Source organism: Pristiophorus japonicus, chromosome 15 (assembly GCF_044704955.1).
Source record: "Pristiophorus japonicus isolate sPriJap1 chromosome 15, sPriJap1.hap1, whole genome shotgun sequence".
Classification (NCBI taxonomy): Eukaryota; Metazoa; Chordata; class Chondrichthyes; family Pristiophoridae; genus Pristiophorus; species Pristiophorus japonicus.
In genome coordinates this window covers 164,377,239-164,393,353 of record NC_091991.1, presented here as the reverse complement: position 1 = coordinate 164,393,353, position 16,115 = coordinate 164,377,239, and the positions used below count along the sequence as shown (strand labels likewise).

Below are 16,115 nucleotides of genomic sequence, written 5' to 3'. Positions count from 1 at the left end.
AATTCTCATTGGAATCGTTGTTTACTGGGTAAAATGCCTGATCAGCCCGACAGCCAGGATTTAAAGTGCACCGGTAAGGGATGCAGAAGTAGTCGATACCTTTTTAATAGAAATTAAAAATCAGCCAACATCGGCTGAATAACGTACCAGTCCCACCCCCACCCACCCTCAAATTATTTATCTATTCATCCCCTCCCCCCCCCCGTTTCTGAAGCGATCAATTCTTGCTGGGATCCATTTTAATGAGTGTCGCACACCCTCTGGCCTCGTCCGAGTGGCCATTCAGACAGTCTCAACCGTTGGTGCCATAGAAACATAGAAAATAGGTGCAGGAGTAGGCCATTCGGCCCTTCGAGCCTGCACCACCATTCAATGAGTTCATGGCTGAACATGCAACTTCAGTACCCCATTCCTGCTTTCTCGCCATACCCCTTGATCCCCCTAGTAGTAAGGACTACATCTAACTCCTTTTTGAATATATTTAGTGAATTGGTCTCAACAACTTTCTGTGGTAGAGAATTCCACAGGTTCACCACTCTCTGGGTGAAGAAGTTTCTCCTCATCTCGGTCCTAAATGGCCCACCCCCTATCCTTAAGACTGTGACCCCTGGTTCTGGACTTCCCCAACATTAATAAGAACATAAGAATTAGGAACAGGAGTAGGTCATCCAGCTGCGGTCCCTCGAACGAGGATGACTTGCTTCCACATGAGTTCACAGATGTTTCAATGAAGGACCCGATGTTCCAGTCCTGAACTCCAGTTGAGGGGGTGGAAGATGCCTGTGCCTGGATTTTTTTAACATGTGGTGACCGTTGCACATCAGCCGCCACACGGGCTCAACAGAGCTAGGCCTTTATCCAGTGGCAAGGGTTGAACCAGGACAACTGGAGACCTGCTCTGCTGCACGGACCTAGTGCGCGCACATATCGCAGTGTGGGCTGGCCCGTGCTGCCCCAGGGCCCTCGGCTCTTCTGGGCCCCTTACCCACATTCGCCGCTCCTGCGACACGGTCCCTCGCCGCTCCTTCCCTCATTGGCCGCAATTCTGTCCACGCCCGCGCACTTTGCAGCAAGGGGGTCGCCAGACACCAATCAGAAGTGGGAACCCGGCCCGATTCTTGCCTTCCCAAACTTGGGGCGCGCCGAGGCCAATGGTAGGGCCCTTCCTGGCACCTGAGCCGATATCAGTGAACTCAGTACAGATCGTGGATTGACCCAGACACTCGCTGGTCAGTGTGACCTGTTGCTACACTGTGTGCGCGTTAGCATCCAGGCAGCAAACGCAATCGGCTGGATTTTCAGGCGTTTTGTGACCGGGATTCGCCGCGTTTTGACCCTCTGCGGCGAAAACGCGATCGCTAAGCCCAGTCGCGATCCTCGGCTCCTCGTTTGCGGCGGCGGCGCTCCGGGGAGAGCTGCGTCGGGTGCGGAACGACTCAGATTATATTACCGTCAGAGTTTCAGCACGCACCCGACCCGTACGCCATGCCCAGAACACCGACAGGTAAAACCCAGCGGTACCCTCCCGGCAGCGGCAAGTTGGAAAACCTGAAAAAAGGCAAGTTACATTTTTATTTTGTTAGAGAAGGGTCTTGGTAATGTTTTTTTGAATCCCCCCCCCTCCCAAGGCCTCTCTCGCAGCGCTCCTGGCCCTGCACTAAAGTTGGCGAGGATCTCGTTGTGCACCCTGAGTAATAGTGCGTGCATCCCTTTGCGCCACCTGGCGGACACCAAGTGCCGAAAGTTAGGCCTTAAATCGATAACGCAGCGAAAACGGTCATTTTCACGCATCGCTTACATTTTCCCCCCAAAAATGGAGAATCCCGAAAATCCAGCCCATAGTTTCATTGGTACAAAATTCCGGGAATAAAATGTCTTTCGGAGGCAATGTTAAACCGAAGTCCAGTGGGTGTAAAAGATCCCATGGCACTATTTCGAAGAAGGGCAGGGGAGTGCTCTCTGGTGTCCTGGCCAATATTTATCCCTCAACCAACGTCACTAAAAAAACAGATTTTTTTATCTGGTCATTATCACATCGCTGTTCATGGGAGCTTGCTGTGTGCAAGTGTCTGCCTGCCGTGTTTCCTACTTTACAACAGCGACTACACTTTTAAAAAAAGTACTTAATTGGTATAAAGCTCCTTGGGATGACCAGAGGTTGTGAAAGGCGCGATAGAAATGCAAGTCTTTTTTTCTTTAGACAAACTATCTGTACACGTTCAACCCCTGCATAATTCTCACACTCCAATCTTAAAGCCACGGTCAGAGGATTGGCTAGCATCACCAACTGACTTTGGTATTTTTTTTATAAAGAGCTTTATTTGAGTAACATACAGGAGCTCCTTTATCCCCTCTTGCCAGTGATGGACAGGGTGAATCTTTCACTAACCCTCAAACTATTAAAAGGTACACTCTGTAACAAGGCCAAGCCATGGTCTTACCCCATCAGTATTCAGCAGATAAATAACCCATATCCTGGTATCTTCCTATTTTTAAAAAGTTAAATCTTACTGCTTCCCCCCACCTCCCACCAAAAAACTTCCCTGGTTCAATTCGCAACTGTGATCAGCATCTTTGCATTAGCAGAGAGCTGGGATCCTCACAGGTCTGTATCAGCCTCGCCTCCCAGCACCGATTACTCACAAACAGCAGGGGACAGGGTTGGGGCAGAGGCACTGAAAGGAAGATTGTTCATAAATAATTGAGGACAAGTCTACTGTAGGTTGTAGCTCCCCGGTGGATTAATTTAAAACGACAGGTTCCAACAAACTCAATAACAAGCGATTCACAGACAACCACTTCCTTCTCGCCCTCAACCGTTTTAAATAAAATAAATTCTCAGGATGTGGATGTCGCTGGCATTTACTGCCCATTCCTAGTTGGCCTGAGAAGATGGTGATACAAATGACCGGTTTGCTTGGCCACTTCAGAGGGCAGTTTAGAAGGCAAGCACATTGGTGTGGGACTGGTGTCACATATAGGCCAGTTCCAAAAACAACTAACATACAACCAATGCTTTTATTAAAAAGTTGTTTTCCTGTTACTTTGTCTTCCCTTTTCCATTCATTACCTCCCTAGTTTCCAGCAAGGACCGCATGTTTACTTCCCTAAAGGACATCAGTGAACAAGCTCGGTTTTTACGACACTTTTACTGGAACCAGCTTTTTATTTCCTGATTTTGATTTTTTTTTTTTTATAAACTGAATTCCGATGATGGGATTTGAACTCTTGCTCTCCGGTTTATTAATCTGGGATCGCCGGTGCAGTAACACAACCATTACAATAGCTCAGTATAAAGATAGCAACTGCAGTCCACCCCGGGCGATCTGGAGATCTTGTTAAGCCTAACTTAGCCAATCACAGCCACTGTTCTTTGTAGAACACTCGAGCCTCTTTCAGTGTGCCTCCCTGCGTCAAAGACTTACCATTTCCAACGACCAACAGTACTACAGCCAAGGAAATCTTGCACCGTTGTATCGTGTTGCCTGCTCCACTGGGTCATCGAATAGGCCCCACTCACAGAAACACCAAGCACATTACTACACTGTTCAGACCCCAACACGAACACCTCGTCCTACTTCATCAAAACAGGCTAATGAAGCCTGGGATTTTCCACTGAAACAGGAGTTACCGCATTTGCTTTTTTTTCCCCTTCCAAGGAGGCATATGATTCTAAAGATTCATAGAAATTTACAGCACAGGAGGTGGTCATTTTGGCCCATCGTGTCTGAGCCAGCCAAAAAAAACTATCCTGTCTAATCCCACTTTCCAGCTCTAGGTCCGTAGCCCTGTAGGTCACGGCACTTCAAGTGCATATCCAAGTATTCTTTAAATGTGGTGAGGGTTTCTGCCTCTACCACCCTTTCAGGTAGTGAGTTGCAGAACCCCACCACCCTCTGGGTGAAAAAATGTCTCCTCAAATCCCCTCTAAACCTCCTATCAATTACTTTAAACTTATGCCCCCTGGTTGTTGACCCCTTTGCTAAGGGACATAGGTCCTTCCTATCCACTCTACCCAGGCCCCTCAATTTCATACACCTCAATAAAGTCTCCCCTCAGCTTCCTCGGTTCCAAAAGAAAACAAACACAGCCCATCCAATCTGTCCTCATAGCTAAAATTCTCCAGTCCTGGCATCATTCCCGTAAACCTCCTCGGCACCTTCTCCAGTGCAGTCACATCCTTCCCGTAATGCGGAGACCCGAACCAGACGCTGACTCACCGGCCGCAGTTTTGGAGAGAGGATGTCGAGCAGAAGGCAGAGGATCTCCGACACGAGGGCCTGCAGAGTGACACGGCTGCGGATCGCCGGGCTGATTTCTCCCACCATGGACGTCAGCAAGTTGTGCACCTGAGCAATCTTCGTCTGTGCCTGTTCAAACGCAAAGGAAACGGTGCTTTAGAAAGTGCAGCAAACCTGGGAACTTCTCACGGAACAACCGCCAACGAACAGAGGCCGAGGCCATTTTTCAAATGATCTGTGGCAGAGAAACAAGGCAATGAACAGAGAAGGGCTGTGTACACAGTTCATTACAGGTTAGGATAGCCGCCCAGCCCATGAAGTAAGGACGCTTTTTGGAGAATAAGTCTCAACAGTTGCATATTTCAGAGATATATTTTTACAGTTGAAAGATGCTCTCTGGAACGTACATGACCCATTTGCGAGGAAATGAGAGCAGGTTACTGCATTTCACTTCACTGGCACGGCCCTTCATTAGTTTGGGTACATGGTCGCACTCAATGAGCTGCAACTGTCCTCTCTTGAATCAACTTTTGCTCAGTGGGAATCGTTCCCTCTTTCCCCTTGGTCAAGAAATGTCCGAACAAGGAAGTATACACAACAGCGCTCAGCATTCCATGGGGCGAGGCCCAGTGAGGCCTTCGGTCAACAATGGCTTCCAAACTGACCTCTGACCCATTCATGTGCTCTCCCTGGAAACATTTTTACATCGCCAAGAGTAACTCAGGCCCAACAGCCAGGGGGCGTTGCTCTGTGCTGTACAGCTCGGTGGTTGATAATGAGTCCAATTCGGAACCTTTGACCTCTGGCAACAAGAAAGAAAAAAATAAACTGTTCTCTTTCCTCCCAAAAAAGTGATGTTTGAGGAAAAAAGGTTTCAAGACAAAGAAATAATTTATACCAGTTTCTTTATATGTATTTTTGGGGGGATTTTGCAAGTGTTTTTCTGCTCTCTCTGTCCCCTCCATTTTATTTTTCTGAATTTGACTCCTTTGGTTGTTCCACTACCTTTCATTGGTCCTTTTGTATATTTGGTGAAGGCAATTGTAACAGGAACAGACAAAATCAACTCTGTCAATTGCTGAGAGCACTGGCAGACTCGTAAAAATGCACATTGGTGCTATCCCCCCCCCCCCCCGCCAAATTACTTGATTTTTCACGAGCCCCTTGAGGGGGTCACCTCCTCTTGGGGTATGGGTCCCACGGCAGGCAGCTGCTCTCCACAACCAACCTTCAGGTGCCAGCCTAGACAGTGGGTGTCGGCAGACTACGGGCAATTGCATGAACAGACAAATTCAACCCCCGGTGATCGCAACAAGCTGAGCCTGACACTCACTCAACACCCGCACATGTGCATTGCAGCAGGAGTCACTGGAAAGGCATCACTCCTGAGTGATCTCATCCTCCCGCCCCCTCCCGAGCTCAGCGAGATCATTCAGGAGTGAAGCTCGGAAACTGGAGGTGCAATGCAGATTTACCAGAATGATACCTGGACTCCAAGGGTTAAATTAAGGGGAGAGATTACACAAACTAGTGTTGTATTCCCTGGAATTTAGAAGATTAAGGCATAATTCTAATCAAAGATTTCAAGATGTTAAGGGGAACAGATAGGGTAGATTAGAGAAACTATTTCCGCTGGTTGGGGAGTCTAGGACTAGGGGGCACAGTCTAAACATTTGAGCCAGTCTTTCAGGAGTGAAATTTGGAAACACTTTTACACACAAAGAGTAGAAGAAGTTTGGAACTCTCTTCCGCAAACGGCAATTGATGCTAGATCAATTGTTAATTTTAAATCTGAGATTGATAAGAGTTTTGCTAACCAAAGATATTGAGGGATGTGGAGCGAAGACAGGTAAGTGGAGTTGGGCCCAGATCAGCCATGATCTCATTGAATGGCACAACAGGCTCGAGGGGCTGAACGGCCTCCTCCTGTGCCGATGTTACGAAGAGCTACAGTAACCCTGGTCTGTGAGCAGCTGCGAAGCAAGGATTGAACGTGAAGCCCTCGCAATTCGGACGGTTCCACTTTACACTCGGGGAATGCCTTTACACTCGGGGAATGCCTTTACACTCGGGGAATGCCTTTACACTCGGGGAATGCCTTTACCAATTCAAAATACTGGGACAGATTTATTTCGGCTTTTGCAGTGGGACGAGTCGGAAAATATTCACTTTTAGTTAAAAAAAAACAGCGACTAATAGGATAAGTGTCCCCTGTCATCCTACATTTCATAGCTTGGATTTGTGAGGAAGTCCGTAAAGTGTTGGCTTATGGTAGACGAGGGCCTTGCTTACCTCATAGTGGCTGCTTGGGTAGGAGATCCTGGGAACGCTGGGTGCTGCGAAGAGCATGTGGAAGGCGACCGGGAGGAAGGGCAGGTACCGCATCAGCTGGAAGTTCTGCACGCGCATTACCCTCTCGTTCAGCACGTCGGTGAACTCCAACCACTCCAGCGCCAGGCAGATTCCGCTGAAAGTGGGATCCTTGAACTTCATGTGCAGGAAGTTGTCGTATAGGCCCTGCAGCACGAGTGGCAGGCGGGTCGTCACAGGGTTTAAACAAAAAGAGAGAGAGCTTCTTTCAACCATTCCGACACCACACAGAAACACGTGTCATTCTCCGAATCATTTCACTCCGCTCAGCGACATAACACAAAGCTGCCGGCTCGCGCGCGGTTATTTACCTGTGTGATCTTTTCGTGATCTCCTGTCGAGGTGGTGAGATGAAGGATATGATTAAATCTCTGGGCTGCCACGCTGAGCGGGGTCCTCGCGATGGGGTCCTGGTCATCGCCAGTCCGCCCCTCATCCGTCAAACTGTAGTCCTGGCCGATCCGCTTTCTAAAAGCGGAAAAATCAAGAGCAATAAGACGTGGGTATGGTTCTGAATGAATACTTTGCTTCTGTTTTCAGAAAAGAGAGAGAGGGACGATGCAGACATGCTACAGGTGTGTTGCCAGAGGACTGCTAATGTTGTACTGTTGTTTAAAAAGGGAGAAAGGGATAGACTGGGCAATTACAGGCCAGTCAGCCTAACCTCGGTGGTGGGAAAATTACTGTAAAAAATTCGGAGGGACAGGATAAACCTTCATTTAGAAAGACACGTATTAAATCAAGGACAGCCAGCATGGATTTGTTGAGGGAAGATTGTGTCTGACTAACTTGATTGAATTTTTTGAAGAGGTAACAAGGAAGGTCGAAGAGGGTAGTGCGTTTGTATATGAATTTTAGCAAGGCTTTTGATAAGGTCCCACATGGCAGACTGGTCCATGGGATCCAGGGCAAAGCAGCAAGTTGGATCCAAAATTGGCTCAGAGGCAGGAAGCAAAGGGTAATGGTTGATGGGTGTTTTTGTGACTGGAAGGATGCTTCCAGTGGGATTCTGCAGGGATCAGTACTAGGTCCCTTGCTTTTTGTGGTATATATCGATGATTTGGACTTGAATGTAGGGGCTATGATTAAGTTTGCAGATGATACAAAAATAGGCCACGTGGTTGATAATGTTGAAGAAAGCTGTAGACTGCAGGAGGATATCAATGAACTGGTCAGGTGGACAGAACAGTGGCAAATGGAATTCAATCCGGAGAAGTGTGAGGTAATGCATTTGGGGAGGGCTAACAAGGCAAGGGAATACACATTAAATGGTAGGACAGTGAGAAGTGTAGAGGAACAGAGGGACCTTGGAGTGCAGGTCCAGACGCTGAAGGTAGCAGGCCAGGTAGATAAGATGGTGAAGAAGGCATACGGAATACTTGCCTTTATTAGTCGTGGCATAGAATACAGGAGCAAGGAGGTTATGCTTGAACTGTATAAAACACTAGTAAGGCCACAGCTAGAGTACCGTGTGCAGTTCTGGTCACCGCATTACAGGAAAGATGTGATTGCACTGGAGAGGGTACAGAGGAGATTTACGAGGATGTTGCTTGGTCAGGAAAATTTGAGCTGTGAGGAAAGATTGAATAGGCTGGGTTTATTTTCCTTGAGGAGGCTGAGGGGTGAACTTATTGAGGTGTATAAAATTATGAGGGGCCTAGATAGAGTGGATAGGAAGGACCCATTTCCCTTGGCAGAGGGGTCAACAACCAGGGGACATCGATTTAAAGTAATTGATAGAAGTTTAGAGGAGATATGAGGGAAACTTTCTTCACCCAGAGGGTGGTGGGGCTCTGGAACTCTGTGCCTGAAAGGGTGGTAGAGGCAGAAACCCTCACCACATTTAAGGGGTGTTTGGATGTGCACCTGAAGTGCTGTAAGCTGCAGGGCTACGGACCAAGAGCTGGAAAGTGGGATTAGGCTAGATAGATGTTTGTCGGCCGGCACGGACACGATGGGCCGAAATGGCCTCCTTCCGTGCTGTAAATTTCTATGATTCTATGACCTCCTATCCATTGACCCCACCGAGTTTGCAGATTTAGTGGCGACATCAGTCAGTAACGACAATGTCAATGATGCTCTGTGACAGATGCTTCTCTATTACCTTTGAACCTTTGGGAGTTGAAAGATCTCCTGCCAGACAAAGAAGAGGCCCTTATTTTGGTCTTTGAGGCCTATCTTCGCGTTCTGAATCATCTTCATACTCAGCTCCTTCTTCCCTCTTCCATGGAGGAACTGAAAACGCAAAATGTAAGCATCGAGGGCACAAGACAGACAAAGAATTCAACGCCGCAAAGAGCGTCTATGAATTTGAAGTAAACACAGATTTAGTTTTCCAGGTGTTGAGAAATCTGAAAATTTCACGGCACGACTTGAAAGATACGAACTTACATTTATATAGCGCCTTTCACCACCTCAGGATGCCCCAAGCCGCTTTACAGCTCAAGCATTTATGAGGCATGGTCACTGTTGTAATGGAGGAAATGCGGTGGCCAATTCGCACACAGCAAGATCCCACAAACAGCGATGCGATGAAAGCCAAGAGGCTTTGCTGGTGTCTCGACCAATATTTATCCCTCAAACATAGTCACCAAAAAAAAACACATTGCATCGTCATCTCATGTGGGTTGTTGCTGTCCCAGAATGACTACTGTATTTAGCTACATAATATTCAGTGCACTTGTGTGTGCAGTGCTTTGCAAGGCACTATCTAAATGCAAGCTATCAGTGGAAGAAACTGCATCGAGCAAGCATCCATTTTAGGCCACAGTAGAGTACTGTGTGCAGGTTTGGGCACTCCATTATAGAAAGGGCGGTAAATCTGTCGTGTGCACAGCGTGTTAACGATGGGAAACGATCGTTATGAGGAGACTCTTCAGTGAGTGGAACTAGTTTTAATGGGGCAGAGAATACGAGGTGATTTAACAAGAGCTTTTCTTTTAATTATGAAAGATTGTGACGGAGGGAGAGACTATTTCCTCTGGTTGGAGAGTCAGTGATGAGGCAGTCAACAACTTAAAATCATCACCAAGAGCGAGGAGAGGGCTTAGCAGAAATGTCTTCATGCTGGAGCTTCGAATGCTTTCTCAGAGCGCGTGAGTGGGGTGTTAGTTTTTTTTTAAAAAAAAGGGAAACTGGATAACTATTGAAGCAGAGGAAGATACAGGAAGACAAGAGGGGTATCGGTGGGACTAATGTTGGAAAAGGCCGTACGGACACAATGGGCCCAAATGCCTCCTAATGTGCTGTGAACTTCTATGATTCTGTGAGGTAAGTCAGAGGTGGAACTTAATCTGTTCAAACCCCCTACTTCACAATGTATCATTTCAGCAATACAGTTAACGAAAGCAATTCCAGTTTTAGATGAGCGGGGTGGGGGGGGGGCATGTTTTAACAGGCTGCAGATCATGAACTAGAAGCCATTTTACTTTCGGGTTGTATAGAGCTCATGAGCGTGCTAGAAATAACTTCCTAGAGAGACTGACTAAAGACAAACCAAACCAGGGATGACGTGCTGTCTTGAAGACAAATTATAAGCTCTTCAAGTAGATATAAAGTCAGGGAAAAGCTGCTGCATCTCGTGGTTCCTTGCAGAGCAAAATGCTTAACAATGCAAATTTTAAAAAGAAAATCAAAATATAAGCCTTTATAGAATGTCTCAGGTGTTTGCTGACTTACATTGGCTCATGGTCCAATTTTAAAATTCTCATCTTTGATTTCAAATCCCTCCAAGGCCTCGCCCCTCCCTATCTCTGTAATCTCCTCCAGCCCAACAACCCTCTCAGAACTGTGCGCTCCTCTAATTCCGGCCTCTTGTGCAACTCCGATTTGAATCGCTCCACCATTGGCGGCCGTGCCTTCAGCTGCTGAGGCCCGAAGTTGTGGAATTCCTTCGCAAGACCTCTCAAAATTTTTAAGGCGCTCCATAAAACCTCCCTCTTTGACCAAGCTTTTGGCCACCTGTCCCAATATTTCTGTATGTGGCCGGGTGTCAAATTTTGTTTGGTAACGCTCCCGTGAAATGCCTTGGGACGTTTTACTGCGCGAAAGGCGCTATCTAAATGCGAGTTGTTGTTGTTTCCACTAATATCACAACAGTCCGACAATTCGACAGCCGCACAAAGTTAATGAACCCGAAATGATTGTGACTGTGAATTCCCGGCACAATGAGTTAGATCCCCACAGCCTGACGAGAGGACTGACGGACAGTCGGAATCGGTCTCCCTTCCTGGTCTCATCCACAAAGTTTATAGATTGCCCATTTACGGGATGACAGACAACCCTTCCCCAAAGTGCCTGGCAGGCCGTCTCTGCAAGCTCAGTCGCAGGACTGATGCTCAGCACTTATTGTTCACCCGTTTAAATATTAATCCCATGCTCCGAGATCAATGGAAAGTGCTTCCTCTGCCTGTTTGAGCGCTTCGAAGGGACGCAGTGGTCCTAAAGGTGGGACGCAAACACCACTGCACCATCGCACGCTGAATGAATCCCACAGCCTTTACTAATTGTGTAATTCAGGAATGAGGAAAACATGCGGTCCCAAATGGAAAAAGAAAAGCACCAGAGGGAAGTATTTCCGAAACCCATTCAAACAGCAATCACTGGAACAGGGGTTCATGCCAAAAAACTGGACGCAGTTAAGAAGCCCGAGACGGAGTAGGCTGGTAGTCTTATTAAATCAAATGGACCAAAATGCCTTCTTTGTCTGAGCCGACCTCGTAACCAAAAGGGGCCCCGACAAGCATAAGGAAGTAAGAAGCAGTCAGCCGACACAGCTCAGCTTGTTTAGGGCCACATACAGGATGAGCCAGTGCAACTGGACTAAACAAAAAAGGTCATTTCCCCCCTACCTCCTCCAAGGACCTGTGGGACCTCGCTAGTGGCCATGATTCACATTTAACAGGGGGTTCTGCAGCCAATACATCGCATGGTAATGGAGTCCCAACCTGTGCGCCTTGTGGTATATATGGGCTCCATGGGCTTCCCAGAATCCTCTCCATAGCCCAGACAATGATCAGTAAACTAATCACCCTGAGCTTTCCCGTTTCCCATTTGATACCCTTAGACACAAAATAACACAAGTGGGCGTGTACATACGTGAATGCGCGCACACTCACGTGCACTTGCACACTCACACACGCACTCACCATAGTGAGAAACAGTCGTGACTGAGCGGACATCTCATCTCATCCCATCTCCCTCCCCTCCCCCCCCCCCACCAAGACTGGGGACGAGGTATACTTTCATCTGTTTGCTCACGTTAGCAAAAACGTTTGATTGTACAACTCAGCTGAGACAATACAATCACCATGACCAAGACCATTGGGACCAAATTTCTAACCTCATCGGAATCAAGTTTCAGTTGATCCACTCGGAGTTTGGTGTTCTGCCGTCGGTTTGGAGGCACTTTGCTGGTCAGTATTTCAATTCGTTCCAAGTTGCTAAAAATTATGATCTAATCTGGCTTGTATTTCATTTTCCACAAAGTGAACAGGCTGTGCACGATCAGGTTGGCTTTTTGCCCACCTGCATTAGTGAACTAAGGTAAATATACCCCATTAGGGAAAATGTTAGTGCTCCACTAATGCCCTGGCTAGCTCTACGGTCATCAGTGTCAAAGGCCTTTGTGAGGTCAAAGAAGGCCATGCACAAGTGTTGGCGCTGTTTCCTTGCCGTGTCGGACCGCCTAAAGTGGAGGAAGAGCATCCGGGAGGGCGCTGAGCACCTCGAGTCTCGTCGCCGGGAGCCAAGCGCAGGCAGCGGAAGGAGCGTGCGGCAAACCTGTCCCACCCACCCCTTCCCTCAACCACTGTCTGGCCCGCCTGTGACAGAGACTGTAATTCCCGTACTGGACTGTACAGTCACCTGAGAACTCACTTTTAGAGCGGAAGCAAGTCTTCCTCCATTTCGAGAGACTGGCTATGATGGTGATGGCTAATTCTGCACCAACCTACAACCGTAAAAATGACCAACTTAATGTTCACGAATTGCAGTGGCACCATTTAACCAGAATACATTGCCACAACTAGCCAACCAGACAGGAGCCAACAATTCCTCAAAATGAATGACTTTTGTGTGGAAATAAAGTCTGCTGTATGGTCCTAATGCACAGTGAAAGGTCAGTCCATTACCTTACCTGTAGCGTGTTGACACATGAGCGGATATCATTCTCTGCTTTCTCACACAGACTCCTGAGGATTCCCATGTCGGCCTTCATCCCTTTTGTACTGGTGATCTAACCAAAAGAAAAGACTTGGATTTATATAGCGCCTTTCACAACCACCGGACGTTTCAAAGCACTTTACAGCCAATGAAGTACTTTGAGTGTAATGTGGGAAACGCGGCAGCCAACTTGCACACACTCCCCCAGTACTGTACTGGAGTGTCAGCCAAGATTTTTTGTGCTCAATATTGTCTCTGGAGTGGTACTTGAACCCACAACCTTCTGACTCAGAGGCAAGTGTACTACCCCCTGAGCCACAGCTGACAATGTGTTTGGGTGGGGGGGGGGGGAAAAGAAGGAGAGAGGGAGAGAGGGAGAGAGGGAGAGAGGGAGAGAGGGAGAGAGGGAGAGAGGGAAGAGAGGGAAGAGAGGGAAGAGAGGGAAGAGAGGGATGAGAGGGATGAGAGGGATGAGAGGGATGAGAGGGATGAGAGGGATGAGAGGGAAGAGAGGGAAGAAAGGGAAGAGAGGGAAGAGAGGGTGCAATTATCCTTGAATGCAAACTGAAGCTTCATCAGCAAAATATTTTTCTTCAAATCTGCAAAAGTTTAAAAATAATAAGAAGCATGAGTAACTAAAAGGACTGTGCCACGATCAGTGAGCGCGAATAGCAACAGAAGGGGGATCACCACAATCCCCGCAGGGAAGCCATGGATCCGTGGAAAGCAGATCGGACCCTAGGATTACAACACTGTAGCTCCGATTCTCCGACCCACACTTCCCGCAAATGCGGCTCTGCACTGGGAGGCTGGGATCGCAGAATCGTTCCCTACAGAGCAGCTACACTCACCGGGACAGATCTGGACTTTGTGCGATAGCAAGTGGACAGCCTGGCCAAAGACCGCCCTAAGTGGAGGAAGAGCATCCGGGAGGGCGCTGAGCACCTCGAGTCTCGTCGCCGAGAGCATGCAGAAACCAAGCACAGACAGCGGAAGGAGCGTGCGGCAAACCAGACTCCCCACCCACCCTTTCCTTCAACCACTGTCTGCCCCACCTGTGACAGAGACTGTAATTCCTGTATTGGACTGTACAGTCACCTGAGAACTCACTCTTAGAGTGGATGCAAGTCTTCCTTGATTTTGAGGGACTGCCTAGGATGACGACATCGCTTCCCATTGTTATTTCCATTCAAGTCAATGGAAGTAAAGGTGGGGAAGAGATGTAACCCGGGCTGCCGCCTCGCTATCTGCCGTCTGTTTTACACCATCGCACAAGTCCAAATCTACTCCAGGTAGTCTGGAAAAGTGTCAGTCCAAACTAGACACAATGTAGGCCTCAGAATTCAAGGCCAAAGATCCAGCAGTTGCTAGCAGAGGGTGTTCGATATTGTCCCTTTCTTTACAGGTTCCACATTCAGAAAAAAACAAACAGCCTGTCTAATTTTGCCCCGTTAACTGTCTGCTGTATGAGCTGGTGTGCCTGTGCGTGCGTGCGTGTCCAGCTGAGGGATGTTGGCACCAGCTGAATGGAACACGTACCCATTTCAGGTACTCCGTGTCAGCATTGAGCATTTCCAGGCCAGGCATGGGATGGTTAGACACAGAGGGAAGCCCCTGACTACTTTACTCTGTCAACATGCCTCAGCCAGAACCATCAGTACCAGCAGTCCTGACTGCACCGGTGTGATGTTATTCCGATCCCACATCCATTAGATTGACGCTGTGGCCTCACGGGAGACTGCCCAAACCCATTTCATGCAGGTGGGTTACCGTCAGCTGGCACGGGGTTCCACCTCATCAATCTGGGCTGCATTTGAACCTGAGGCTTACAACCAAATGGTCGCCGTCAAACCGACTATGCCACCCCCCAGACCCACTCGGGTTATTTAGCTAAGGCACATTTCTGCTGTGATGTGTCAGAGCCAGAGGGCCATGCTGCGTACTTAAATGAAGCTCCAGCAAATGGCAGAAACAATTGCTGCAAAAGGTGACCCATTTATTTCGGAAGGGCTTCTTTACAATGCAGTGTTTCTGTGAGAGTGTCGACATTGCACTGGACTGAAATCCATCTGCACTCACACACCGAAAGGGATACTGAATGTGACAATATTAGTCCCTGTATCAGACATACTGGTTGGGGGGGGGGGGGAAATGTGACCTCCCACACCCAAGGACAGGCAGGGGAGAGGCGGGGGGAATAAAAATGTTAGAAATCTGAAACATGACGCCATGAACACGGTAACTTCCGGTTTTAACGGAGGCGGGCGGGGGGTCGGGCAACTAAGCAGTTCTCCAGAGATGGGTCAGTTGCCTCGATATGTTAATGAGGCTGCCTGCCTCAGACTTTTAAGCAGCCATTCGGATTGAATGACTGCAGGCTGGGTTTCCCAGGGATCAGGAAACCCGGCAGCTGAAGAGAGGCGCAAAAAGGGCTGGAACCGGCAGCCAAGGATTTTTCCAGCACTGCCTGTGGGCCAGGAGCAAGAGTGCCTCCCTCCCGGCCTCCCCGAATGAACCAGCTTCCCTCCCTGCGATCCGCTCTATCCCGCCCACGCAATCACTTCAACCTCCGCAGACCCGCAATCTAGCTCCCCCCCCCCTCCCCATCAGATTGCTCCCTCCGCTTGGCTATCCAGCTGCGGCCTTCCCCGCCCCGACAGCTTCTCACTCTGGCCAGCAATCGGAGAAAAAAAAAGTCAAATGAGGTCCTGCCATTAAATTCAGCAGGACCCTCCGCGTTACCTGCACTTCCCCGCCTCCCCCTCAATATTGGGGCCACAGTTTGCCACGTTTCATGCTGCCAGTTGATGAGAGATGTTTATCACACAAGTCCTGTGCATCAAAAAGCACAATACATGATCCAGGTTTGTCCACTCGATATCCCACGCCACCCCAGGACACAATGAGGCCGACCCACTCACTGCACCTTACCCCGGCCAGGTAATACCATTCATCAAAATCACATTTATTTCTCCTCACTCCAAACAAATGAAAGCTGAAACCGATTGTGCTGTAACTGGTGCTTGACTAAGCAGGTTTTACCCATCCTTAACAAGTGTCTGGCTAAAGCTGGTTCCACTTTTACAGTAAGCACTGCACTGGCACGTTGGCTTGACCTTCCTGCTCGGTACCAACCTCATACAGCCTTTGGACAAGCCTGGAGGGCAGTGTCGGAGGGAAGATTAGGGTGAATGCTTGCTGCCTCAGTTGTCTCAGTGATGGCACATACCTGTCAGCAAAGGAAGTTGGTTAGAATTACTACAGTTATTCTCAATTACATACAAGCCACAATGTGGTATTTCTAGAATGTATTACCACAGTAAAGCCATGTGAGAAACTGTG

At 48.3% G+C, this 16,115-nt stretch overlaps 1 protein-coding gene across 3 annotated transcripts in view; it reads right to left on the bottom strand.

Moving 5' to 3' along the window:
• The window catches only part of chtf18 (CTF18, chromosome transmission fidelity factor 18 homolog (S. cerevisiae)), a 140,067-nt gene that overhangs the window by 71,303 nt on the left and 52,649 nt on the right, over nt 1-16,115 (bottom strand). For all 3 annotated transcript variants that reach the window (XM_070901253.1, XM_070901254.1, XM_070901255.1), the window contains exons 12-17: nt 15,909-16,002; nt 12,748-12,846; nt 8,716-8,846; nt 6,923-7,079; nt 6,534-6,758; nt 4,221-4,370 (exon numbers count right to left, since the gene is read on the bottom strand). In XM_070901253.1, the coding sequence (XP_070757354.1) occupies nt 4,221-4,370; nt 6,534-6,758; nt 6,923-7,079; nt 8,716-8,846; nt 12,748-12,846; nt 15,909-16,002 (856 nt within the window). The remainder of the gene's footprint in view (nt 1-4,220; nt 4,371-6,533; nt 6,759-6,922; nt 7,080-8,715; nt 8,847-12,747; nt 12,847-15,908; nt 16,003-16,115) is intronic.